This window comes from Hyperolius riggenbachi, chromosome 12 (assembly GCF_040937935.1).
Source record: "Hyperolius riggenbachi isolate aHypRig1 chromosome 12, aHypRig1.pri, whole genome shotgun sequence".
NCBI classification, from domain to species: Eukaryota; Metazoa; Chordata; class Amphibia; order Anura; family Hyperoliidae; genus Hyperolius; species Hyperolius riggenbachi.
Genome location: NC_090657.1, coordinates 150181853 through 150208078, shown reverse-complemented (window position 1 = coordinate 150208078; position 26226 = coordinate 150181853). Strand labels below are relative to the sequence as shown.

The 26226-nt window shown below is 44.4% G+C and overlaps 1 protein-coding gene across 1 annotated transcript in view; it reads right to left on the bottom strand.

Annotated features, from left to right (window-relative positions):
- CNP (2',3'-cyclic nucleotide 3' phosphodiesterase) overlaps positions 1–26226 on the bottom strand; it is a 46119-nt gene that overhangs the window by 9782 nt on the left and 10111 nt on the right. The window contains exon 2 of the mRNA XM_068264474.1: positions 22082–22754. Coding sequence (XP_068120575.1) covers positions 22082–22754 — 673 coding nt within the window. The remainder of the gene's footprint in view (positions 1–22081; positions 22755–26226) is intronic.

Genomic DNA, 26226 nt, shown 5'->3' with positions numbered 1-26226 from the left:
GGGTAGAATTGCGTATTTACCAGGGCTGTGGAGTCGGAGTTGGGGCAATTTTGGGCACCCGGAGTCGGATGATTTTTGTACAAAGTCCACAGCCCTGTTAAGTATTAGAGCAGGGGTCTCAAACTCAATTTACCTGGGGGGCCGCAGGAGGCAAAGTCAGGATGAGGCTGAGATAAGGGATTTCACGCCTCTGCCCGCCCCGCTCACTCTTCCTTCACAGAGAGGGGCGGGGAGAGGCGGCGATCCATGCGGCAATTGATGTAAGGAGGGGCAGAGCTGAAAGCTTTGCCCCTTCCAGGAAATGCCGGCGGATTACCCCCCGGGCGATTTGGGGGCTCTGCAGCCCTCGTTTAGCGGCAAGGATGTGGCGGATTACTTGGGAGCACTGAAGCGAACTATAAGGAAGCTTTTGCCGGCGAGGGCCACAAAATATTGTATCGAGGGCCGCAAATGGCCCGCGGGCTGCGAGTTTGAGACCCCTGTATTAGAGTAAGGAGTCGGGGCCATTTTGGGTACCCGGAGTCGGAGTCGTGGTTTCATAAACTGAGGAGTCGGAGTATTTTTGTACCGACTTCACAGCCCTGGTATTTACACGCTAATGCCAATTGGGGCAGCTTACCTGATTTCTACACGAGATCACAGATTGCATCATAAAATTGGAATGGTATTGTGTGTGGACTCACAAACCAATCCAAAAGGTTACTTCGCCTGCAGTGCTGAATGCCTTCAGTTTCCTTAGGATCTGAGGGCTGAATGGTAATCTGCGGCAAAGGGAACAGGAATTGGAGGGTGACGTCACATCCCATCCATAGCTGACTCAGCGCTTTACACAAAGGCATATGTCATAAAACACTGTGTAAGAATGGTATTTAGTGACGATGCCCGCGGCTATTTGAATTTCATACTACTATATATAAATGATTTTAATCTAATTTTTTTAGATTTATCTGGTCTTCGTACAAGACAAGATAACCTCCATTTGATAAATGCATACCGTATTGCTTTATTGCAACATCTGCAAGCTTGTTGCAACCTTAGCAAACAGGCTTTAGGGCATGTTTCCACTGGAGCGTATACATAACTTGTACCTGCATCCAAGTTACATGTGGAAATTGGAAATTCTGCCTATTCCAGCAATAGCATGCTCTCCAAATTGCATGCTAGTACAATTCTGGGCCGTATGCAGCAGTTTTTCATTTCACGCATTCAAATCCCTATGCATATTCGCATCTCTGTGGTGTCTGCGTGCATCTCGCAAGTGGAAACCGGCCCTAACAGACAAAAGGCCCACCGTCTTGGGCTGACCATCCCTTGTCAAGTGCCCCAACATTCTGCCTTTTGTCTGTAAGCCTGCATGCAAACGCTGCAATAAGTTGGTATGTACTATGCATCTATCCAATGGAGTGCCCTGTATTGTCTGGGGTAGATGGATCCCCCTGCAGACTTCATGGAAAAACATTGTATACACCTATAAGTACTGTACTTCACAGCATTCCACATAGTTCTGTGACCAAAAATAGTTTTCTGGGTCAGGACACTATCTGCATGGAGTTTGAATGTTTGCGTTTGAGGCATTTCCTCCTTGGACTAGGATGGACATATGACTATGGCAGGTATTAGATTGTGAGCCTCTCTGAGGGACAGTTAAGGTTCACATACACTAATCGATTTTCTTGCAGCAGTGCACAATAAGCTGTCGGCACGTCCTCTTCTGTGTCCTTCCATCTCTATCCCTGCTGACGCCTGTTCTCTGTGCCATGATACCCGAGTATGTATGTGCTGCCGGGTCACGGAGAAGAGGCACCAGTGCTTGGTAATGGAATACAACAAATACATTTTTTATAGATTTCATCCTGAAATCTATTAAAAAAAAATCTGTGCTACTACCATATAGTATTGTCCCATCCACTCCCCCAGCCCTAGGGCCAAATGATAGGCCCTTCTAGGTCTCCCCCCCCCCCCCCTCCCCCCCAGGTTCAATAGTGCTCCCCTGGGGCCATGTTTCAAGGCAGACTGCTTGCTGACAGATTGCCTAGGGCCCATTGATGTTCTTTGTTCCAGTCTCTACCCTCTACAAGTATTCTTACAAGATACAAGATACAAGATGGATTTATTCGCCAAGTACGGTGGTGCCGTACTCGGAATTGCTTGTGGTACACATGGCTTGGACAAGTACGTAATGACAGTTGTACATTTTACATATATACGGCAATTACACATAATTACACATAATTACCAAGGACTAGTTATTTTTATTTAACAGCTACTCTACACCAATATTCTATGTTCAGTTAAAATGCATCTCTGGTGTACTAAAGAAAACACAGAAGTACACTAATGCTTAAAAGTTAGTGTTCCAACACATAGGCCTGGTGCACACCAGAGGAGTTTTTCTGAGCGTTTTGAGTTTTTAAATCTGCTGCTAATGTTATCCTATGTGTCTGTGCACACTGGAGCAATGAGGTTTTGTAAAAAAACCCCATAGCATTACATTGGGAAGAGCTTTTGAAACCTCTAAAAGCTCTTCCCAATGTAATGCTATGGGGTTATTTACAAAACCTCATTGCTCCAGTGTGCACAGACACATAGGATAACATTAGCAGCAGATTTAAAAACTCAAAACGCTCAGAAAAACTCCTCTGGTGTGCACCAGGCCTTAGTCTGTTAACCACTTGAGGACCACAGTGTTAAACCCCCCTAAAGACCAGGCAATTTTTCAACAAATAGGCAACTGCAGCTTTAAGGCCTTGCTGCAGGGCCGCACAACTCAGCACACAAGTCATTTACCCCCTCCCCCTTTTCTCCCCACCAACAGAGCTTTCTGTTGGTGGGGTGTGATCCCTGCCAGGATGTTTATTTTTTATAAATATTTATAAAAAATTTTAATACATTTTCTTTTCTTTTTTTTTAACTCCCTCCCTTCAGCCTATGAGAGCCGGTCGCTCTCCTGTGTCCCAGGGGGACAGCTGTGTCACACGGCTGTCCCCCGTACAGTGCTGCTGTAGATTGGCCAATTGGCGTGGAGCTGTCGGCTAGTAGTTAAGATTCGCTGGAACCCCGTATCAGCTGGGTTCTGATGCATGGATCTGCCCCCTTGCAGAAAATGGTCCTGGCCATTTCTATATCAGCTATAGAAAAGGTAGAGGCCTTTTTCTGCAAAATAGCAGGGCTACACGCTGAAACTCAGCAGATATGGGGCTCCGGTGAATCTTATTATACAGACAACATACTGGGACATTCACGTTGACAATGACAGGCCAAGATGGCTGACAGGGTAAAGTGTCAGCTTCCTGGCCTGGAGCTTTCTGTTCCCAAAAGCAGATGCTATCTTAATATAGCTTTAAAAAGGTGAAAAGAATATGGAGGCTGCCATATTAATTTCTTTTTAACTGCTTGCCGACCGAGTCATGCCGGTGGGCGTGGCCGCTGCCCCAGGACGGCCTAACGCCGATCGGCACAAGGTCCTTGGGGCTCGCAGTGCAGGAGATTGCTGCACGCGCACCTCCTGTTGGTGGGCAGAGCGGAGCCCCACCTTCAGCACTGTTAGACAGCTAATTACATTGTACAGCGCTGCGATCTGCACGGCACGGCTGTCCTGGCACACTAGAGAGCGATCGGCTCTCATAGGTTGAAGAGAAATCACTTGTGTGCTGTGTTGTGCTTGGCCTTAAAGCTGCAGTGGCCCATTTTAAAAAAATCATCACGGTGGGACTTACCACCACGGTCCTCAAGAGGTTAAAGTGGATCAGAGGTGAACTTTTACTCATTGCATAATTGTGTTCCTTTCCTATTGTTTATAGGGCATTCCTCAAGCCAAATACTTTTGTTTTAGTACTCTAATTCCCTATAAACTAAATAAACCACGCCCACAGGTTTTCAGAGAGCCTTAGCAGTAGCAAGGACCCATGGGAGCTCAGTCTGGGCAGGAGGAGGTGTTACTAGCCATTGATTTCAGAGACAGAGGGGGGGATTTGTTTTTTTTTCCACAGGCTGAGTGCTCAAGATACAGATAAGCCTGCCTATGTGTAATGTTTACAAACAACAACATGGCTGCTGTCATTGCATCACAGGAAGAAATAATCATTTTCTATTAAAGCTGTTTGCAGCTAGATTTCCTGTGTAAACTATCTAAACTATCTAAACGATCTAAAACTAACTATAACAAGTTACTTGTTATAGTTAGTTTTTTACCTCGGATCCGCTTTAAACAACACCAGTTGCCTGGCAGCCCTGCTGATCTATTTGGCTGCAACAGTGTCTGAATCACACCAGAAACAAGAATTCAGCTAATGTCAGATCTGAAAATGTCTGAAACACGTGATCTGCTGCATGCTTGTTCAGAGTCTATGGCTAAAAGTATTAGAGGCAGATGACCAGCAGGATAGTCAGGCATTGCTTAAAAGAGAATAAATATGGCAGCCTCCATATTCAACTCACTTCAGCTGTCCTTTGAAAGTATGTAACATAAAAGGCATCTCATCGCTGACAACGCTTAGCACTTGTAATATGCAAATTAGAGGAGTTGGAGTCAGAGGGAGTCGGTGGAATCCTAAACTCTGGAGTCATAGGATTTTTGTACTGACTCCACAGCCCTGTACAGAATACCCAGATAGCTCAAGCTGACCCAGAACCACTAGGAGCACCGAGTATAATTTGCCTTCTTAAAACTTGTTTGTTGTAAAACTTGATTGTTGTAAGAAGGCAAATTACACCAGTTTCCCGTGGCTCTAGTTTTTATCCAATCCAATATTTTTTTTATTTTTTGTTAGCAGACAAATTGACTAATCAAAAGAGCTGTATAGTGTATACAGGCATGGCCTTGGTTAACAAACAAAATAAGGACTGTAGATGTACTCTTAACGTAAATGGAGTATACTTAAAAAAACAACAAAAAAAAACCTGTAATGCTGCCACTAGTCATACGGCTGATTCTGATTAGTAAAATGACTGACATTCTACTGTTGGGCACTGGCTAATACAGATAATAGAATATTGGTAATTTTACTTACCTGGGTTTTACACAGGTAAGTAACTTTGTCCAGTCTATGGAATTGTGGGTTGAAAGTCCTTTGTTAAGGCCTCGTTCACATCATTTAGCACAGATGGCTGTGCGATTGGAACATAACGCATCTGATCACACGCCATCTGCACTACAGATCCCATTCATTACAATGATTCGGATCTGCGCTTCCCAAAAATGCATGTAGCACGCAATAGCGATGGGAACGGTAGAAGGGCCATCTATGCCCTTCTACCGTTCTTGCATGTCATATACTATACACGCTGCCAAAATGCGCACGGCAGCGCGTATAGTCTGAACGAGCCCTAATACCTTCACCTCTTGTGTACACTCCAAGGAGTGGAATGAAATGAGGACAGATAAGTAGTAGTATCTGTAATCTTTACCCAGCCCTCTTCTCAAACTAACCCAACCTCTACCTACCCCTAAAACTAACCCCCCCCCCCCCCCACTCCCTCCAATGTTCCATACTGCCCCCTGAGCCTTCTCCTATCCTTCTGTGCCGCCTTTCATCATATCTCGGCCATTTGTAAGCCAAGGATTACCTGTAGTCAGCTTTAGGCCTCTTTTACATCGGAGGCTGAAGGTAGTGGATTCACTGCCTCTCAGCTGCTCCTGTGCTGCAAAAAAGTAGTCCTTGTGCTATCAACTCCAGGAAGCCTTGACCAATCAAATCCAATGAGTCTCTAGTCCACACCAGGCAATCACAGTTTATGCTGCTCCAAATCTAAAAAAAGGAGCGCTCTAAGTGCGTTACCAAAGATGAGACTTTTATTGCGCTTAAAAGTAATTACTTACAGAATGGAAGAATAAAAACGCTTATCAGCGGGTGGGCTACCCGCTACACCCCTCGGCGGCAAGGCTGCACGCGCTGTGGCCAGCAGCAGCGTGTCCGGTGGACCAGGAAGCTCGTCTTGCGAGGCGGTGGGCGGGGCCTAGTGTCGTGGTGCGTGTGACGTCATGACGCGTTTCGGCGCTCTGCGCCTTCATCAGATGACGTCACGCGCACAGGGAGGCGGATTTATATCCGCATAGATGCCGTAGTCATGGCAACAAGTGGGGAGGATAAAACAAACTTTATTGTTCACACACACGGTGCGCAAGCTAATCAGCTTGCTAAGCCGCTCGGGGATACACTGCTGGAATATTCAAGCTGGCTCACAGCGCGTACCCCTACAATACTTTAAAATTATTACAGTAATGCAAATTACAACAATAGTTTAAAATAACAATGATGAGAGTATATAACAATCTATTGAAAATAAAAAGCACATAATGTACATAAATTAATTATTTAAAAAATATTTTTTCCTTCTAAGCACATGGCTTGCCAAACCTTATTATCATTATAAATAAACCATGAATCATAATAATTAGCAACCCTTCTGCATATCATAATGGATAGGCCTGGATCCTAAAACTGGGTATGGGTATGTGGGACAGGAAAAAAAGGGGGGGGGGGGGGTCGAGGGAAGGGGGTAGGGAGAAGGAAAATAAAGCAAAGGACCTAAGATCCACAATTGTAATTACACAATAAACAATAAAAAGTAGTATATATATATATATATATATATATATATATATATATATATATATATATATATATATATATATATATATATATATATATATATATATATATATATATATATAATGTTAGGAGACCTGCTATTCCCTGTCTTACCTGCTGGTGGCATAGCTTACATTAAGTACTGTTGGACTTTTGCTCACCAGCAGGTAGCTCTCTGCATTCAGTTACAGAAGACTGTTACTCTCTGGTTTACCTGTAGATGGCACTTTGGAGTTGGAGCACCGTGTAATTCTATTACTTACCACCAGATGTCCGCAGCGGGACTTTCCTCTGCAATTATGCAGTCAGCTGCAGAGAGCCTATTTGAAGACTCCACCCTGCTACAGACTTTGCCAGAGCTTCAGTTAGGATTAGGCCTCTGCTTGCTGCTAGCTGCCTGAACTCCTGGTCCCATTGCCTGTTCCTGATTTCCCTGGTCTGACCTCTTGCCTGTTTACTTACCTGTCTTTGGATTCCGATTCTGTACTGCATTGCTCTCCTGGTTTTTGATATTGTGCTTTGTCTCGACTTGCTCTTGGTTACGATTTGGTACTGCGTTCTTGGATCTGTATATTGTGTATATATTCCTGTCACTTCTAGTTAGTCTTGTATGGTGTGTGCGTGTGGAGTTATTCACTGTGGTTGTATTGTTCATACTGACCGCATTTCACTGCTGTATATATTTATTGCACTTCTCAATAAACATTATTGTCAATATCTGCTGTCTCATCTCTTGTATGTGCTGCACAGAGTGGTCACCAGCTCTGCTGTCAGTGAGGTTCATAACAGTAAGCTCTGGCCATACTGACCACTGCAGCCATACTTCAGATTGAGCATTTGTTTGCTGGATTTAGTGGATTCTCAGAAAGTTCAGAAGGATGGATGTTTTTGAGCTACATAACTTTATGTCTTTAGCTGAAAAGGATGAGGTATACTGTCGAGGTTACCTATCCAATTTCTCAAGTGAATGTTTGTCAGAACTCATTAGCTCAGTACATGACCTTCTGCAGCGTAAAAAGTTATTTATGAAGGAAGTCCAGCCTCTGTTAAACATCCTGAGTGAGTTATATCTAGCAAATCTACCAGTCAGGGATGATTATGCACCACCCTTCCAAGCTGATCAAATTGAATGTTTGAATTGTTTGCTTATAGATGATTATGAATATTTTTGGGATCATTATGCCAAACAAACTAGAGAGCTAGTTCTGGAGTGTGTGGATTCAGCCTTGTCTCTGGTTAACCAGGGAGTGTGTCTGAAAAGGGATGTCTCTGATTTAATTGCTACCTGGCATAAAATTGCTTCTACCTGTTTCCACTCACCTTCTCTTACCTCTCTACCTTCTCCTGCTCCTATGACTCAGTGCTCATGGCATTCAGCAGCAGAGTGCTTACCAGTTAGTAAATCATGTAGAGCTATTGCATCTAATAAGAGACATTCTGCTGCACCACCTTCCAAAACTACCAATAAATCCAAATCCAAACGTAAATTCTATCCCACTGCCTCCATCCGTCCTGCACAGCCTGCAGCCTGCAATTCTCCTGCACAGCCTGCAGCCTGCAATCCTCCTGCTGCAAAACCTACAGATTGCAATCCTCCTGCTGCAAAACCGACAGATTGCAATCCTCCTGCTGCAAAACCGACAGATTGCAATCCTCCTGCTGCAAAACCGACAGATTGCAATCCTCCTGCTGCAAAACCGACAGATTGCAATCCTCCTGCTGCAAAACCGACAGATTGCAATCCTCCTGCTGCAAAACCGACAGATTGCAATCCTCCTCCTGCAAAACCGACAGATTGCAATCCTCCTCCTGCAAAACCGACACATTGCAATCCTCCTCCTGCAAAACCGACACATTGCAATCCTCCTCCTGCAAAACCGACACATTGCAATCCTCCTCCTGCAAAACCGACACATTGCAATCCTCCTCCTGCAAAACCGACACATTGCAATCCTCCTCCTGCAAAACCGACACATTGCAATCCTCCTCCTGCAAAACCGACACATTGCAATCCTCCTGCTGCAAAACCGACACATTGCAATCCTCCTGCTGCAAAACCGACACATTGCAATCCTCCTGCTGCAAAACCGACACATTGCAATCTTCCTGCAAAGTTTATGGACTGTAATATCCCTGCAATACCTACAGAGTACAATCCTCCTGCAATGCCTGTAAATTGTAATAATTTTGTAAAGTTTTTATGGACTGTCATTTTCCTGCAAAGCCTGGACACTGATACTTTTGCAAATCTTATGAACTTTAATCATCCTGCAAAGCTTATGGACTGCAATGATCACGCTATGCCTGCAGACCGTAATATTTTTGCAAAGCATATGAACTCTTGGCTTCTTGCAGAACCTGCAGACTCCCAGCCAGTGTCAGAACCTGCAGACTCCCGGCCAGTGTCAGAACCTGCAGACTCCCGGCCAGTGTCAGAACCTGCAGACTCCCGGCCAGTGTCAGAACCTGCAGACTCCCGGCCAGTGTCAGAACCTGCAGACTCCCGGCCAGTGTCAGAACCTGCAGACTCCCGGCCAGTGTCAGAACCTGCAGACTCCCGGCCAGTGTCAGAACCTGCAGACTCCCGGCCAGTGTCAGAACCTGCAGACTCCCGGCCAGTGTCAGAACCTGCAGACTCCCGGCCAGTGTCAGAACCTGCAGACTTACAACCATGTTCGCCACCTGCAGGCCTCCAGCCATCTGCAGAACATTCAGATTTTCAATCATTTACACAGTATGCAGTTTTCCAGCCTCCAATACAGTTTGCAGCCTTGCAGCCTCCAAAGACTTTATCTGCCATATCTCTTCAGCCTCCAAAGACTTTGTCATTTGTCATACATGTACCGTCTCCACAGCCTTCATCATCTGCCATGCCTGTACAGCCTCCACAGCCTTCATCATCTGCCATGCCTGTACAGCCTCCACAGCCTTCATCATCTGCCATGCCTGTACAGCCTCCACAGCCTTCATCATCTGCCATGCCTGTACAGCCTCCTCAGCCTTCATCATCTGCCATGCCTGTACAGCCTCCTCAGCCTTCATCATCTGCCATGCCTGTACAGCCTCCTCAGCTTTCATCATCTGCCATGCCTGTACAGCCTCCACAGCCTTCATCATCTGCCATGCCTGTACAGCCTCCACAGCCTTCATCATCTGCCATGCCTGTACAGCCTCCACAGCCTTCATCATCTGCCATACTCGTACAGCCTCCAAAGACTTTGTCATCGACCATATCTCCACAGCCTCCAAAGACTTTTTCATCTGCCATATCTCCACAGCCTCCAAAGACTTTATCATCTGCCTTACCTCTACAGCCTCCACAGTCTTCATCATTTGTAATACCTGTACAGCCTTCATCTGCCATTCCTGCTCAGCTTCCACAGGCTTCAGCTGCCCTACCTCTACAGTCTTCCAAGACTTTTTTATCTGCCATCTTTGCCGGGCCTCCACAGACTCTTGTTGCCTCTGCCGGGCCTCCACAGACTCTTGTTGCCTCTGCCGGGCCTCCACAGACTCTTGTTGCCTCTGCCGGGCCTCCACAGACTCTTGTTGCCTCTGCCGGGCCTCCACAGACTCTTGTTGCCTCTGCCGGGCCTCCACAGACTCTTGTTGCCTCTGCCGGGCCTCCACAGACTCTTGTTGCCTCTGCCGGGCCTCCACAGACTCTTGTTGCCTCTGCCGGGCCTCCACAGACTCTTGTTGCCTCTGCCGGGCCTCCACAGACTCCTGTCAAGCTCCTGAGATTTCCCGACTCTCCAATTCAGGCTCAGCATCTGCCTTCCCACCACATGGAGTCTTCTGTGACTAAGGTACCTGGGGTCTCTCTGGTTCTTCTGGAGTTCATGTCCTCTGGGGTTTCTGTTCCCTTTATGGGAGAAAGGCCATTCCTGCTACCTGCTCTATCAGCTATGCCAGGTGAATTCTCAGTTCTGACCCAGATCCTCTTGGTTTGCCTGAGAGCTAATGTCTTAAGAAATGCCCCAGAGACCTGTAACTTGTGCTGCCATGTTAACCTCAGAGTTTGTGACCCCCTGAGGGTGAGGGGAACCTGTTTCAGGTTTCTCTCTCTTCTGGGAAGAGTTACTTTGCCCTTAGGCATCGGTAAAGACTCCTATGGGGTTGCTGATGCTTTTTGCACTCAAAAGGTTGAGTATGCAGTTCACTGTCGTTCAGGTCAAGGGACTACGCTCCTTGTTAAAGTTTATGGTCATTTGCTCCTCTATGCAACCACTATTTCTGGTGTCCTGGTTTCCTGTTTGGCTGCTGTTAGGTGCGAACTGCAGGATGGCTCAGAGGACCCTGGAGGTGGGATTTCATGTTTGAACTTGAGTTACCCTGGTGTTAAATTGTCCCTGTTGGAACTCCTGGATGGTTTAATTCATGGAGAGTTGACTGCAGTGTGGAGCGTCCTGAGGCCGCTCCTTAAGGGGGGGGGGTAATGTTAGGAGACCTGCTCATCCCTGTCTTACCTGCTGGTGGCATAGCTTACATTAAGTACTGTTGGACTTTTGCTCACCAGCAGGTAGCTCTCTGCATTCAGTTACAGAAGACTGTTACTCTCTGGTTTACCTGTAGATGGCACTTTGGAGTTGGAGCACCGTGTAATTCTATTACTTACCACCAGATGTCCGCAGCGGGACTTTCCTCTGCAATTATGCAGTCAGCTGCAGAGAGCCTATTTGAAGACTCCACCCTGCTACAGACTTTGCCAGAGCTTCAGTTAGGATTAGGCCTCTGCTTGCTGCTAGCTGCCTGAACTCCTGGTCCCATTGCCTGTTCCTGATTTCCCTGGTCTGACCTCTTGCCTGTTTACTTACCTGTCTTTGGATTCCGATTCTGTACTGCATTGCTCTCCTGGTTTTTGATATTGTGCTTTGTCTCGACTTGCTCTTGGTTACGATTTGGTACTGCGTTCTTGGATCTGTATATTGTGTATATATTCCTGTCACTTCTAGTTAGTCTTGTATGGTGTGTGCGTGTGGAGTTATTCACTGTGGTTGTATTGTTCATACTGACCGCATTTCACTGCTGTATATATTTATTGCACTTCTCAATAAACATTATTGTCAATATCTGCTGTCTCATCTCTTGTATGTGCTGCACAGAGTGGTCACCAGCTCTGCTGTCAGTGAGGTTCATAACATACATATATATATATATATATATATATATATATATATATATATATATATATATATATAAAGGAGAACCCACATGCACTCAGATCTACCATTGGGCTGATGGAAAAAACTACATACAGACATAGGATCACATTGCTCGACCGTTTTGGATTGAATAAACAGCATTGACCAGAGATACATGAAAAGCTATGATAAATATGACCAATTCCTACTATGGACAATGTCTATCTTATAGGTACTCACCACCCTCATCCAGTGTCAGAAACTGCTAGGAATTATAGTGGAAGCTGTGGAGAGAGATGGAAGCAACCGGTTTAATAAGGGATACAAATATTCATGGGCTAAAAATCTCATGGGCTATAAAAAAACTCTAAATAATGGAAATATGCATACATCTTACATGTAAGTAGAAATTTCTAACCCTTCATTGAGACCATTTGGGCTCAAAGAATTCATTTTAAAAATCTAGTACGTCTCTCTCTCACAGAGTCTCTTATATCTCTCACACCTCGATGGAGACTCTTGGAAATCATTTCGAGGCCTAAAATACATAGGGAATCAACACTACTGGAGTGGCATTCTTTAAAGTGACATGGGACACTGTTTTTCACTTCCATCTAATATAAATCTCTTAGGTTCTCCAAATCTTTGTCTAAGTGGGCGCGTGGGTACGTCCCACATAATATTTTGGGCAATCACAGGACAAAAGGTATATCACATGATCGCTGCCACATGTGATGAATTGTTTGATTATGACCTTTTGTTGTCGTCCATCTACTACAAGATGAGGATTATTACAAACAAGGTGAAATATTGTCCAAGAAATTTTTGGAAAAAGGGTATAGGGCAGATTCCCTCCAGGCCACACTGGAGGAATTCAGTGTTACACCATATAAACCTAAAATTCATTCCACAAAGGCCTCCATGAGATCTGATTTTTCTTTCATCACCCCTTACACTGAAGAGTCCAGAAAAATTAAAAAGATAATAACCCAAAATTCGCCTATATTACAACAAGATCCATTGTTGAGGGATATACTTCCTGAAAAGCCGAGTGTAATTTTTAAAAAAGCCAGATCTATAAAAAACATCATAGCACCGAGTAACGTTAAGAAAACATTTGAAGCACCCAAAACTATGTTTCCTGCTATCACAGGCAATTATAAATGTCATGTAAAAAGGTGTGGTTGCTGCCCATTTATTAAACACAGAGTTAAAGAAGTAGTAGATGGACGACAACAAATGGTCTCAATGAAGGGTTAGAAATTTCTACTTACATGTAAGATGTATGCATATTTCCATTATTTAGAGTTTTTTTATAGCCCATGAGTTTTTTAGCCCATGAATATTTGGATCCCTTATTAAACCGGTTGCTTCCATCTCTCTCCACAGCTTCCACTATAATTCCTAGCAGTTTCTGACACTAGATGAGGGTGGTGAGTACCTATAAGATAGACATTGTCCATAGTAGGAATTGGTCATATTTATCATAGCTTTTCATGTATCTCTGGTCAATGCTGTTTATTCAACCCCCTTCCCTCGACCCCCCCCCTTCCCCCCCCCCCTTTTTTCCCCGTCCCACATACCCATACCCAGTTTTAGGATCCAGGCCTATCCATTATGATATGCAGAAGGGTTGCTAATTATTATGATTCATGGTTTATTTATAATGATAATAAGGTTTGGCAAGCCATGTGCTTAGAAGGAAAAAATATTTTTTAAATAATTAATTTATGTACATTATGTGCTTTTTATTTTCAATAGATTGTTATATACTCTCATCATTGTTATTTTAAACTATTGTTGTAATTTGCATTACTGTAATAATTTTAAAGTATTGTAGGGGTACGCGCTGTGAGCCAGCTTGAATATTCCAGCAGTGTATCCCCGAGCGGCTTAGCAAGCTAATTAGCTTGCGCACCGTGTGTGTGAACAATAAAGTTTGTTTTATCCTCCCTTTTGTTGCCATGACTACGGCATCTATGCGGATATAAATCCGCCTCCCTGTGCGCGTGACGTCATCTGATGAAGGCGCAGAGCGCCGAAACACGTCATGACGTCACACGCACCACGACACTAGGCCCCGCCCACCGCCTCGCAAGACGAGCTTCCTGGTCCACCGGACACGCTGCTGCTGGCCACAGCGCGTGCAGCCTTGCCGCCGAGGGGTGTAGCGGGTAGCCCACCCGCTGATAAGCGTTTTTATTCTTCCATTCTGTAAGTAATTACTTTTAAGCGCAATAAAAGTCTCATCTTTGGTAACGCACTTAGAGCGCTCCTTTTTTTAGATGCTCCTGTGCTGCAGCCTAGCTTTTGCTAGCTTATGGCACAGATGGTGAACAGCATTACATTGCTTTATAGCTGCAACAGCCAGGCTCAGACAATGCTTTTTTTTTTTTTTTTTATTTTTTTTTTTTTTTAACTGTCCGGTAACCACACCACATATCAGACACGTCAATCTGCAGAACGTGCAGTCCATCATTACTGTATATACATAGTTCTGGCATCTTCTGCAGCACTTTACAAAGTACATTGTCATGTTACTGAATATCCCTCAGTGTAGCTCACAAACTAATCGCTACTATAAAAACAAACAATCAAAGTTCTTGTCTTATGCTAGGCATACACGGGTCGATGCGCCCTTATCAATCGAGCCGCTGATGGCTCGATTGATCATTTCCGACAGGTCCGATTCCCCGCCGGATCGATTCCCCGCTTGATCCCCGCGGGCGGACAATAGCGAGCGCAGGGACGAGCGGGAATCGATCCGGACGGCGGCAGGGAGTCGATCCGGCGGCTAATCAAGCCGCCGGATTTACTCGTGTATTCCCAGCTTGAGGCTTGGTACAAACTTTCAATTATGATTGGCCAATCACTGACCAATTTTACCACTTCCATGTAGTATGAGGGTTTACCTACACAATCTGCTCATTGTATTCAATATCTGTAGACCTTCATACTACATGGAGGTGGTAAATTAGTCAGTGATTGGTCAATCATAATTAATGGTGTACCAGGCTAAAGCCAAAGGCCAATAAACTTACCAATATGTATTTGGGTGTAGGAAGAAAAATTTAGTGCCCAGAGGAAACCCATGAAAACACACAGAGAATATACCAACTCCATACAGTGTCTTGGCCCATATTTAACTTCCCTAGCGTTCTGGACGAGCCAGGCTCGTCCAGAGACGCCGGAGGACACCGCTCAGGCCCCGCTGGGCCGATTTGAATAATTTTTTTTTAAACACGCAGCAAGCACTTTGCTTGCTGCGTGCCTCACCCGATCGCCTCCGCCCGCCGCTGATCCACCTCGATGTAGAGCCCCCCCAGGCGAGACCCCGTGCGCTGCCTGCCCAATCAGTGCCAGGCAGCGCTGAGTGGTGGATTGGGTCTCCCTGTGACGTCGCCGACATCACGACGTGCGTCGTCATGGCGACGGGGGAAGCCCTCCTGGAAATCCCGTTCAGAACGGGATTTCCGGACGGGTGATTGCGCCGGCGGGGACCGGAGGGGTGGGAGGGATGCCGCAGGGAGGGGGGAATCATGTAGCTAGCGCTAGGCTAGCTACATGATAAATTAAAAAAAAAAAATGTGCAAAAAACGTTCCCGCGGCAATCAGAACGCCAGGGAGGTTTTAAATTAATATGTGGATCTTATAATTGGAGTCATGTTAACAAGCATGTATCAGATTAACCAGTGTGATATTTTAGTGAGCCAGCCGCATGCTTACAGGATACATGGTACATGAATAAATGTGTTTTCAGCAGATACACAGCATGTACCTTGTGTCCTACAAAAAAAAAAAAAAAAAAGTGTTCCATGAAAGCAAATGCCAAATGTCTGACCCAGGTAGCAGTCTGCAGAGCAGGGTAGTCATAGGTGATATGCAAAAAAAAAAAAAAAAAAAAAAAAAAAAAAAAAAGGCACACGCCTTGAAGAGACAAAGAAAATCAATAGTCCAGTTAGATATACTGTTAGAAAGTTAATTGAATCAATTTAACCACAATTATTACAGTCACATTTCTGCAAAAACAATAACAAATATTTGGTGGCACCACACCACTGTGCCAGTTTTGTAGTGCCCAATCAAAAGCAGAACTACGCACCAGTCATCCAACCTGTGACTGCCAATCCTGATCATCCAGCCAATCAATATAATGCTGGAAATACACGATTTGTTTCTGCTGCAGATAGATGGTTCGATAGATAATTTCCAACATGTCCAATCTCTCATTCGATCGTTTTGCTGCTCGATTTCTGATAGAGGTGAAAAAAGATAAGAAAAACGAGCGGGAGAAAAGAATCGACTGCAGAATCGAGCGGCAGAAAGGCATCATGTATTCCCAGCATTACTGCCGAAAATGATCAAAGGTAAAGCCACAGATAGAATAACACTGAAGAAATGTAACCCCTTCACATTCCTGGATGTAGAATCTACGTCCAGGGGAGTCTCCTCCCGCGTTCCTGGATGTAGAATCTACGTCCAGGGGAGTCTCCTCCCGCGTTCCTGGATGTAGAATCTATGTTTAAGGGAATCTCCTCCTGCGTTCCTGGATGTATAATCTACAGCCACAGTTAAAGCGGACCCAAACCAAACATTTTTAATTCAAAATATTTAGTGGCACCACTCTGACGCATACAAAGATAAATAAACACTCCTTCAAGCCAATGAGCATTTCAGTGCATGCTTTTTACCCTTGTCTTTTCATAACTAGGGTTATACAGGTGGCAGCCATTAGCAATTCCTCCTTTGCTGGACACCTACTCCACCAGGTTGCCGGATTCTCTCCCTGCAATATGAAAGGAAGGGAGGGGTTCCTCTAATAAATGTAAAATATTTTATATTTGTCAACATGCAGCTGGAAAAAAAGGCTGCCATTATAATTTAGAAAATAGATTTTATTTCTGAAATCTTTTTTAATTTGGATTTTGGATTTTTAATTTGGGTCCACTTTAACCTTTTTGCCGGTTATCCCGAGCTCAGCTCGGGGTAACCTGCGCAGGAGGATTTCTCAGGCCCCGCTGGGCCGATTTGCACATTTTTTTTTTCCTACACGCAGCTAGCACTTTGCTAGCTGCGTGTAGTACGCGATCGCCGCCGCTACCCGCCGCGCGTAGCCGTCCGTCCCCCCCCTTGACCCCTGCGCAGCCTGGCCAATCAGTGTCAGGCAGCGCTGAGGGGTGGATCGGGATTCCCCATGACGTCCATGACGTCATCCCGCCCCGTCACCATGGCGACCGGGGAAGCCCTGCAGGAAATCCTGTTCTGAACGGGATTTCCTGCTTACTCTGATCGCCAAAGGCGATCGGAGTGGGTGGGGGGATGCCGCCGCTCAGCGGCTATCATGTAGCGAGCCCTGGGCTCGCTACATGATTTGGGAAAAAAAAAAAAAAAAGTGCTGCGCTGCCTTCTTGTCGGCGGGAATTAGACCGGCAAGGAGGTTAAACTGCCCCGCATGCTCGTGCATAATCTGGTTTGAAAGTGAATTACTGTTGCAAATAGCGACAGTCATTTAACCCATTCAGGTTCCGTCGTTTTCACGTGAGAAATGTTCACCTCCCATTCATTAGCCTATAACTTTATCACTACTTATCACAATGAACTGATCTATATCGTTTTTTCCGCCACCAATTTGGGGGGGTACATTTTGCTAAGAGCCACTTTACTGTAAATGCATTTTAACAGGAAGAATAAGAAAAAAATGGAAAAATTCATTATTTCTCAGTTTTCAGCCATTATAGTTTTAAAATAAGATGGCGCCTGACTGGTAGCCACGGCCACAGGGCTCCGGCTAAATCTAACTTTCCCCCCCCCCCCTTCCCCCCTGGACTCACGGCAATGACTGCACTGGTGGTGTCCCTCCAGCTCCGCCACACCATCGGGAGGTTGGGGGACACTCTGGCTCCCCGGACTCCGGCGACAGGGCACACTTGCTGAGGTTCAGCTCACCACGTGGTCGGCTTAGCTGATGGCCCACGTGGTGCCGGCCCCAGCCGCTCCGTGTCGCTTCACCGCTGCCTCTTCGCCGCCACCGCCCGGGACTCCTCACTTGCGCTGCCTGGGCCGCCGCTCGACCTGGAGGCTCCGATGAGCAGGTCCCCGCCGGCGCTGATCCACCACTTCATCGCCGCTGCCCAGGGACATCGCTAGCACTGCCTGTGGGAGGGTTCCATGCTGCTGCGGCTTCACCACCGGCCGCCCCGATCTCCTTCCTGCTGCCCGCTTCACCACCGCTGCCTGGAGACTCTTCGCCGCGCTGCCTGGAACACTGTAGACACGGTCCCCCGGCCGCTCATCCAGCCCTCCATCGCCGTGACTGGGACACCACGCAGCCCTGGATGACCCACGTGGCTCCACACCGCTGCTGCCTAGGGAACCAGCACTCCTTTAAAAGGTACAGGGACTGCTCTGACATTGCTGCCAAAGCTGCCTGCACACACTGCAGCCACTACACACCAGGCCACCTCTCCTGCCAGCACACCATCCAAGAGCCTTCTGCTGGGAGCCATCTCTGCCCCTGCTAGGCTGCGTGAGATCGGCCTTTTTGGCTCTTCGGCCAACTAGCAGCTCCTTGTTTGACTGCTGCCAGACCTGCTACATGCACCCAAGGGGGTAAGATCAGAACCAGGACACTAAACAGCCAGATTACATCGATCCAAGGGGACTTCACTTTTTTCACCTCTCTCCTAGCTTTCCTCCATCTCTTTCCCGGGGTCAGACCATGGGGCATCTGATTCAAAATATCGCTACAAAAGCGTTTTGAGTGCCTAGATGGCAGCGGATTACCCCCTTGGTCCTTCCCCTGGGTCTCTCTTATATGTATCTTCCTGTCTATTCCTTTATTCTATGCCTATATATGCAATGTACCACTGTATTCTATGCCTATATATGCAATGTACCACTGTATATATGTATGTACCTGTACGCACTGCATATACTCTGTAACTATTGTCTATCTACTGTATTCACTGTATGTACTTTTATGTGAGTGTACCATCACCGACCCTGCTTGTGCCAAAACCAATTCCGGGTACAACTATGTTGTACTTGGCGAAATAAACATGATTCTGATTCTGAAAATACATGCCTCCATAATTAAAACTCACGTATTGTTTTTGCCCATATGTCCCGGTTATTACACCGTTAAAATTATGTCCCTATCACAATGTATGGCGACAATATTTTATTTGGAAATAAAGGTGCATTTTTTCCGTTTTGCATCTATCACTATTTACAAAGTTTAAAATAAAAAAAATATAGAAATATTTCATCTTTACATTGATATTTAAAAAGTTTAGACCCTTAGGTAAATATTTACATTTTTTTTTTATTGTAATTTTTTTTATAGTAAACATTTTATTTGGGTAGTTTTGGGAGGGTGGGAGGTAAACAATAGGTTTGTAATGTACATGTGTGTTGATTTTCATTTTTTTTTTATTTTCAGTTGTAGTATTACTTTTTGGCCACAAGATGGCGGCCATAAGTTTGTTTACATGACGTCACTCTAAGCGTAACACACGCTTAGAGTGAAGCATCGGGGAGGGAACAGCCAGAAAAGGCACAGCTTCCGAGAGAAGCTGTCGCTTTTTCAGCGGGGGAGAGGAATCAGTGATCGGGCACCGTAGCCCGATTCACTGATTGCCTGGCTAATGAACCGCGGGCCGGGAGCGCGCGGTAGCGCGCATGGTTCCTGGACGTAGTTTCTACGTCCAGGAACCAAAATAGATTAATAAAGTTAGGCGAAAAAAAAAGTTTTACAAGTAAAAAAACATTAAAGTGACAGTTTCACAATAAAGTGTTTTGTGTTTTTTTTCCCCAACAAAGTTTTAACCCCTGCCTAGCCCATTAACCTTTTTAACCCCTGTAATATCTAGAAATGTTTAATACACCTTTAGTGACTGCCACCTGTAGTATTCGGTTGCTATTACTAGGGCAACAGTTTGGGGGACCCAGACCCAATGCTCTACGAATACATTGCTGACATTGGCCTCAAATCATCAAGTCTTATCGAATCAATTACCGACAGCTCGGTAAAATACAGAACTCGATAAGTTGATTTCAGGACTCATGAACGTTATCTACAGCTGTTAGCGATCATTCGGTAATGATGAGATAAAACGGAAGAAAGTGCAATTCATGAAAATAAAAGTAGGCGTGGTCTAGTGTTAAATTTAAGATTAGTTATCTCCTTCACTGCTCTGTCGTTATTCCTGTCAGATCATTGCTGACAGAGAAGATGGAGCCATTTGAAGTGGTTATATATCAGCTGAGAGTGATTCAAAGGCGCAGAAGGGCAAGAATAAGGTCTAGAACCATATCAATTTACAAGAGAATGGATTTGCCATACCAGGACATCTGCATTTCTCTTGAATCATCTTGTAACAGAATACAGGCAGTAGCAGGGTTAACCAAATTGCTAGCTGCACTACATTTTTCCACAAAAGGCTCCTATCAAGCCGTAGCTGGCGAAATTGCGGGATTGTCCCAAGCCACCTCCAGAATCCTGGTCCAGGTGTTAAGCCCTATTCGGAATGTTGCTACGTGGTGTTCAAAGGACTGCCTTTTACCCACAATTCCACGGGACTCTTGTGGCCTTGTGTTAAATTAAAATGGAAATATTGACACGTTACGGAATGGTTACCGCATTGTTATCGATATTTTATCGAAGTCACACCAAATGCGGAAAAACCTTGATGAATACAACTAGGAATCGATAAACATCGAATTCGGTAATTTAACGAACTGGAAAAAGTTATTGCAAAGACAATGATGAATCGAGACCATTGTCTAAAGATACATCTGAACAGCACTAGGACCCCCAAACTGTCACCCTATCAGTTGCATCCAATCGCTACAGATGGGCAGGCTGTAGATAGTTGTACGCCGCATACTCAGCTAGTAGCGTATTAACCACTTCCCCTCCCTCGGTACGAATGTCTACATCCCTGCTTTACGTTGCAGGGAAGAAGATACTTCTCCCTTGCCGCCGTGTGCTCCTTACCGCCGCCAATCGGTAGAGGGGGGGTATGAATGAATGAATGAGAACACAGTTCATTAATCCAAGTCCTCGTGTAAATGAGTTCCAGTGATCGAGATGCCGCGTCATTCACAAAAAGCGAAAGCAACGTGACCACGCATTGCTTCCCGTTTAGCGCAATAGTACGCAACAGAAAGGAATGCATGAGGACATCTTGTTGCCAAATAGTAAAATTACACCTACATACAAATTTCTTTTTAATAAAAAGTCACATTTACATTTAAAATGAACTATTGCCCTCCCACACTCTCCCAGATTTTTTTTGTTTAAATAAATAAATAAAAAAAACCAAAAACATACATAGTTACCTTAGGGACTGAATTTTTTTTAATATGTATGTCAAGAGGGTATATTAATGTTATTTTTTTAAATCATGGGCTTGTAGATAGTGATGGATGCAAAATTTTACAAAAATGCGCTTTTATTTCCAAATAAAATATTGGCACCATACATTGTATTAGGGAAATATTTTAAATGTTGCAATAACCGGGACAAATAGGCAAATAAAATGTGTGGGTTTTAATTACGGTAGCACTTATTTTAAAAAAAACTATAACGACTGAAAAATAAATAAATTTTTCCAGTTTTTCTTATTGTCATTAAAATGCAGTTAGAATAAAATAATTCTTAGTAAAAAGTTACCCAAAGAAAGCCTAATTTGTGTAAAAAAAAATAAAAAAAATCAACAAGATAAAGATTGCTTCGTTGTGATAAGTAGTAAACGTTATAGGCAAATGAATGGAAGGAGCGATATTGCTCTGGTGTTTAACGGGAAAAACCCTTGGAGGTGAATTGGCATATGTTGTATCAGTTTAATCAGGAAGGGCTAAAGAATATATTTTTATGGGTTTTAGAACTGTAGGAAAGGTAAAGTATGAAAAAAAATGTTCTGCATTTATGTCTAATTTGTTGCCTATAAAATAAGCATATATTTTTGGTTGCAAGTGCTCAGTTGGCTTTAATTGTGGCTATTGTTAAACATCTCCTGCTTATTGTCCCTCTCCACAAAAGAAGATGCTGCTTGGCTGTGGTATGTCTGTACAGGAATTTCTCATAAAACTGTCAACCAAAGCAATAACCAACAAGTTTTTCACAGTTTGACATAGGTTTGGGAAGGGTTTAGTAACAAAATGTGTAGCTCTTATTTTGGGTCATAATGATTCATAATAAAGGTGCTGAAAGGCTTCTGTGTTAAATAACAAATCGCTTATATTCTCCACTGATCTCCAACCTTAAATGAAACCAACCAAGAATTAACCCCAATCTACAAATAGTAAGTCAATCTATTGAAACATGGACTATTTAACACCTACATGGTTGCAAACGTTTCTTGAAAGCTTTCAAATTTCCCAGCTGTTCCAGGAATTCATGGCTGGTTTTCCTGAGAGAATCCTCATCCCGCTTTGCTAGAAACCATCCAAAGTAAAGAGGGAGCAGCTCCTTCTCCAAAGAAGGTCTAAGGTTCTTTAGCTCCTCTAGTGACAGCTTCCAGTGGTTTCGGTCTTTCAGCTGTGCACAGTCCAGTCTCCATGGAGTCTTGGGTTCCAGGACCACTACAATAAAGTGGTACTTGTTGGCCAAATCAAACAGCTCTTCAAGGCGTTCATGATCATGATGTGTGTCATCAAGGATAACCAGACTGGCTTCACGTCTTTCAAAACAAGTGGTTAATTCATCATCTAATTTAGCATAATCTCCTCCAGTGGAACTCCTGATCATTGGTTTAATTTCATATTGGTCAGCAGAGATGATTCGTGATGTGTCTTTATATTTTTGTTCTAGATCTTTAGCCAGAGTAGACTTTCCACTCCCTGGAAGGCCCCTTAGAAGTACTAATATTTTTGATTCTCTTACAGTAGCTACAGTGTGGTCATCAACTAGTAGTGGGGGTTTCTGGCCTTCATGATGATCCTTCGAGGCTTGTGACGACATCCTGTGCAGCGGCTTGTCTGTACTTGGCTTGTACCGCCTGAAAATGGACCCAACCTAAAAACAAAAAAAATCCATATCAAAAAAGTTACATACAGCAGTATCCTCAAAGATACCAAAAAAAATTTGACAGAACCTGGGAACCCTGGATACAATTGGAACACCCCGCCATGGACAACGCACTGATAACCAGACTGTGAAGTGGACCCCCCCACCCCAGACCTCTTCTCTCCTTTCCTCCCCTTTTAACCTCATCTCTTCCCTTTCTTCTTTTCTTTAACCCTTAGGCTTCTTTCTAAGCAGAGTCATCACCCACTTTATAGGGTATGCCTCCATAGCTCACCTCTGATACTGGCTCTCTGTTTCCTACCTCAGTATCTCCTCCCCAGTACCCCCTGAAAATAGCACAACTTCCGGATAGCTGGTACTTCACCTCCGGGATACATAAGCCTTTTGATTCGCAAACCTATCCCCCCTTTTAATGTTTGTTTTCTACTCTAAACATTAGGTCTTCATTTTTGGTATCTGAATAGCATCCGTACTTCTCTGACTGTCGGATATCTGGAAAATATCTGGAATATTTAAAGAGATGTGTGGACTGTTCATGCCTACATGTTATTATCATTCAAAGTTCTGTTGACACATTGTGTTATGTTTACGACTGCTGTTAAAGGGACTCCGAGCAGTGCAAAAACTATGGAAAGATGCATATCATTTTAAAGCTCTCTTTCTCCTCTTTCCAACAATATATAAACCGCCGCCCTACGCCTTTTAGTTTTTGCTATTTTCGCGATTGAAATTGCAGCGGCCGCGATTTCAATCGCGAAAATAGAGAAAAGTAAAAGGTGTAGGGCGACGATTTAGGTGTCGCCAGAAAGAGGAGAAAGAGAGCTTTAAAATGATATCCATCTTTCCATAGTTACTTGTATTACACAGGACGACACTTTCCCCAGTGTCAGCAGCTCCATTCAGCAGAATGCAGCTGCTGACTTTGAGAAAAAGTCGCCCTGTGTAATACAATGTAACTATGGAAAGATGGATATCATTTTAAAGCTCTCTTTCTCCTCTTTCTGGCGACACCTAAATCGTCGCCCTACGCAGTTTTCTCTATTTTCGCGATCGAAATCGCAGCCGCGGCAATTTCAATTGCGAAAATAGCGAAAACTAAAAGGCGTAGGGCGGCGGTTTATATATCGTTGGAAAGAGGAGAAAGAGAGCTTTAAAATGATATGCATCTTTCCATAGTTTTTGCACTGCTCGGAGTCCCTTTAAAAAACAATTACCAATAAAATTCTTGGAAAAAAAAAAAGTTACATATAGCAACAATACACTGTTCATGTACATTGGCCAATTCTAAATGGTGCGGGCGGGGTTCTCAGTTCTCCAAACCTCTTGGAATCTAAGGCCTCCTTCAGATGGGAGACTGAACTGCACACTTGCCGAGCAGTTCAGTCTCCTGTCTGGTATTTACCAGTGCTATTCACATGCAATTTAAATGCAGCGGTAGTAACACCACATGTTTCAAGCACTGACATGTGGGCAGCAGTGGAGTGGACAGCTGTGTTTAGATGTGACTTGATCTACATAGATAGATAGATAGATATCCCATAGCATTATTTTATATTTAAATTTAGTTTTCACTGTTTTATTGTCTCTGCTCAACAATGCCTACATTTAAGTATGCCAGAGCTCAAATTATGACCCTTTATCTTTTTCCAGCTCACAGAAGCCATTTACTGACAGGAAAGTGTTTCATGGCGGTAATTACTCAGTGAGGGTTAGGTTATAGTCCGACACAGTCCTGACCCGGACAGAATGACCTCTCCCCTCTGCTCCCCGGGGCCCTTCTGTGACAAGCCGCAGCAGTAATTAACCTGTCCCGTTGGGCGGCGCCTACACAGTCCAGTCCATCTCTACGATGTCCTCTTCCTTCTCTAAGACCCAACACTTGTTATGCGTAAACACATGCTGGGTCATAGGAGGAGGAGGACTGCGTAGAAAGCAGGGCTGTGGAGTCGGTCCAAAAATCCACCGACTCCGACTCCTCAGTTTAGGATTCCACCGACTCCGACTCCACGACTCCGACTCCTCTAATTTGCATATTACAATTTTGTTGATTAAAAGTATGTAACATGAAATTCGTCTCTTAACTGCCAACGCTTAGGAATTTTACAAGACAACTGAAGTGAGAAGGATATGTAGACTACTATATTTATTCCCTTTAGACTAAAACTAGTCCTTGGTAAGAGTACTTGTAAAAGGTACAAACCTGAACAAAGAACATCTATCAGGCCCTAGGCAATGTAAGTGTGGGTACATGTAAGAATGATGTGCAGGTACTCTGCAGGGGAATGAGGAGATTGTAAACAGACAACACCTCTGTGTTCAATGTGCACAGCATTCTCAGTGGATTCCCTGCAGCTCTGTGGGGAGTGCATATGTAGAGTATAGTACTACTGTGTAACAAAGTAAACCTGAGACAGATGAAATTAAAGTTTTATACATACCTGGGGCTTCCTCCAGCCGCCTTCAGGATAATCAGTCCCTCGTTGTCCTCCTCCACCACCTGGATCTTCTGCTATGAGTCCAGGTACTTGAGCCAGTCAGGCGTAGTGCGCATGCACACACTCCGCCGCCAGGAGCATACTACACCTGTGCAGCACTATTGCGCAGGTGCAGAATGTTCCTGGCTGTGGGAGCGGCATGCGGCCGGACAGCGCTGACTGGCTGAATTACCAGGACTCATAGCAGAAGATCCGGGTGGTGGTGGACAGCGAGGGACTGATTAGCCTGAAGGGGGCTGGAGGAAGCCCCAGGTATGTATAAAACTTTACTTTTCATCCGTCTCAGTTACCCTTTAATTTGTAGTCACCAAACCAAATTTTAATAACATATCACATTATTTGATTTCATCAGCAAAGGGAGTGCATACATTTGCATAAATCAGCATCAATGCAGAATTATTTCCATCTCGTTGACCATCTCTATTAGTGACACAGCTACACATCAGGCTTTATTCTTACAGCATAGATGTTATTTAGTATATATAAGAGATTCCTGTGTACACATCATATATACAGTCACAATCAGATATGTATATCTGACCTTAAAAATACGGGGACTGCTTTATTGAAGCAGCACAAGTAACTAATTTTGATTGGTTTATTTCATTTTTGTGGACTAAGCACAGCTATTACTGTATATATACATTATTTTTAACGACTATTATCTGAGAAATAGAACATTTTATCATATTTTCTATTTTAATTACAGTTACAAATTCATTAGGAGTCGGAGTCGGAGTCGGAGCATTTTTCCCCGACTCCGACTCCAGGCACCCAAAATTGCCTGACTCCACGACTCCGACTCCACAGCCCTGGTAGAAAGAGTGCCGAGACTGTGTAGCCGCTGCCGCCCACCGGGACAGGTAAATTACTGCTGTGGCTTTTTACACAATGGCCCCTGGGGTGCGGGGAAAAGGGGGCTGGGTGCGGCGCTGGGGCAGGCAAAATTTAGTAGGGTTGGCGGC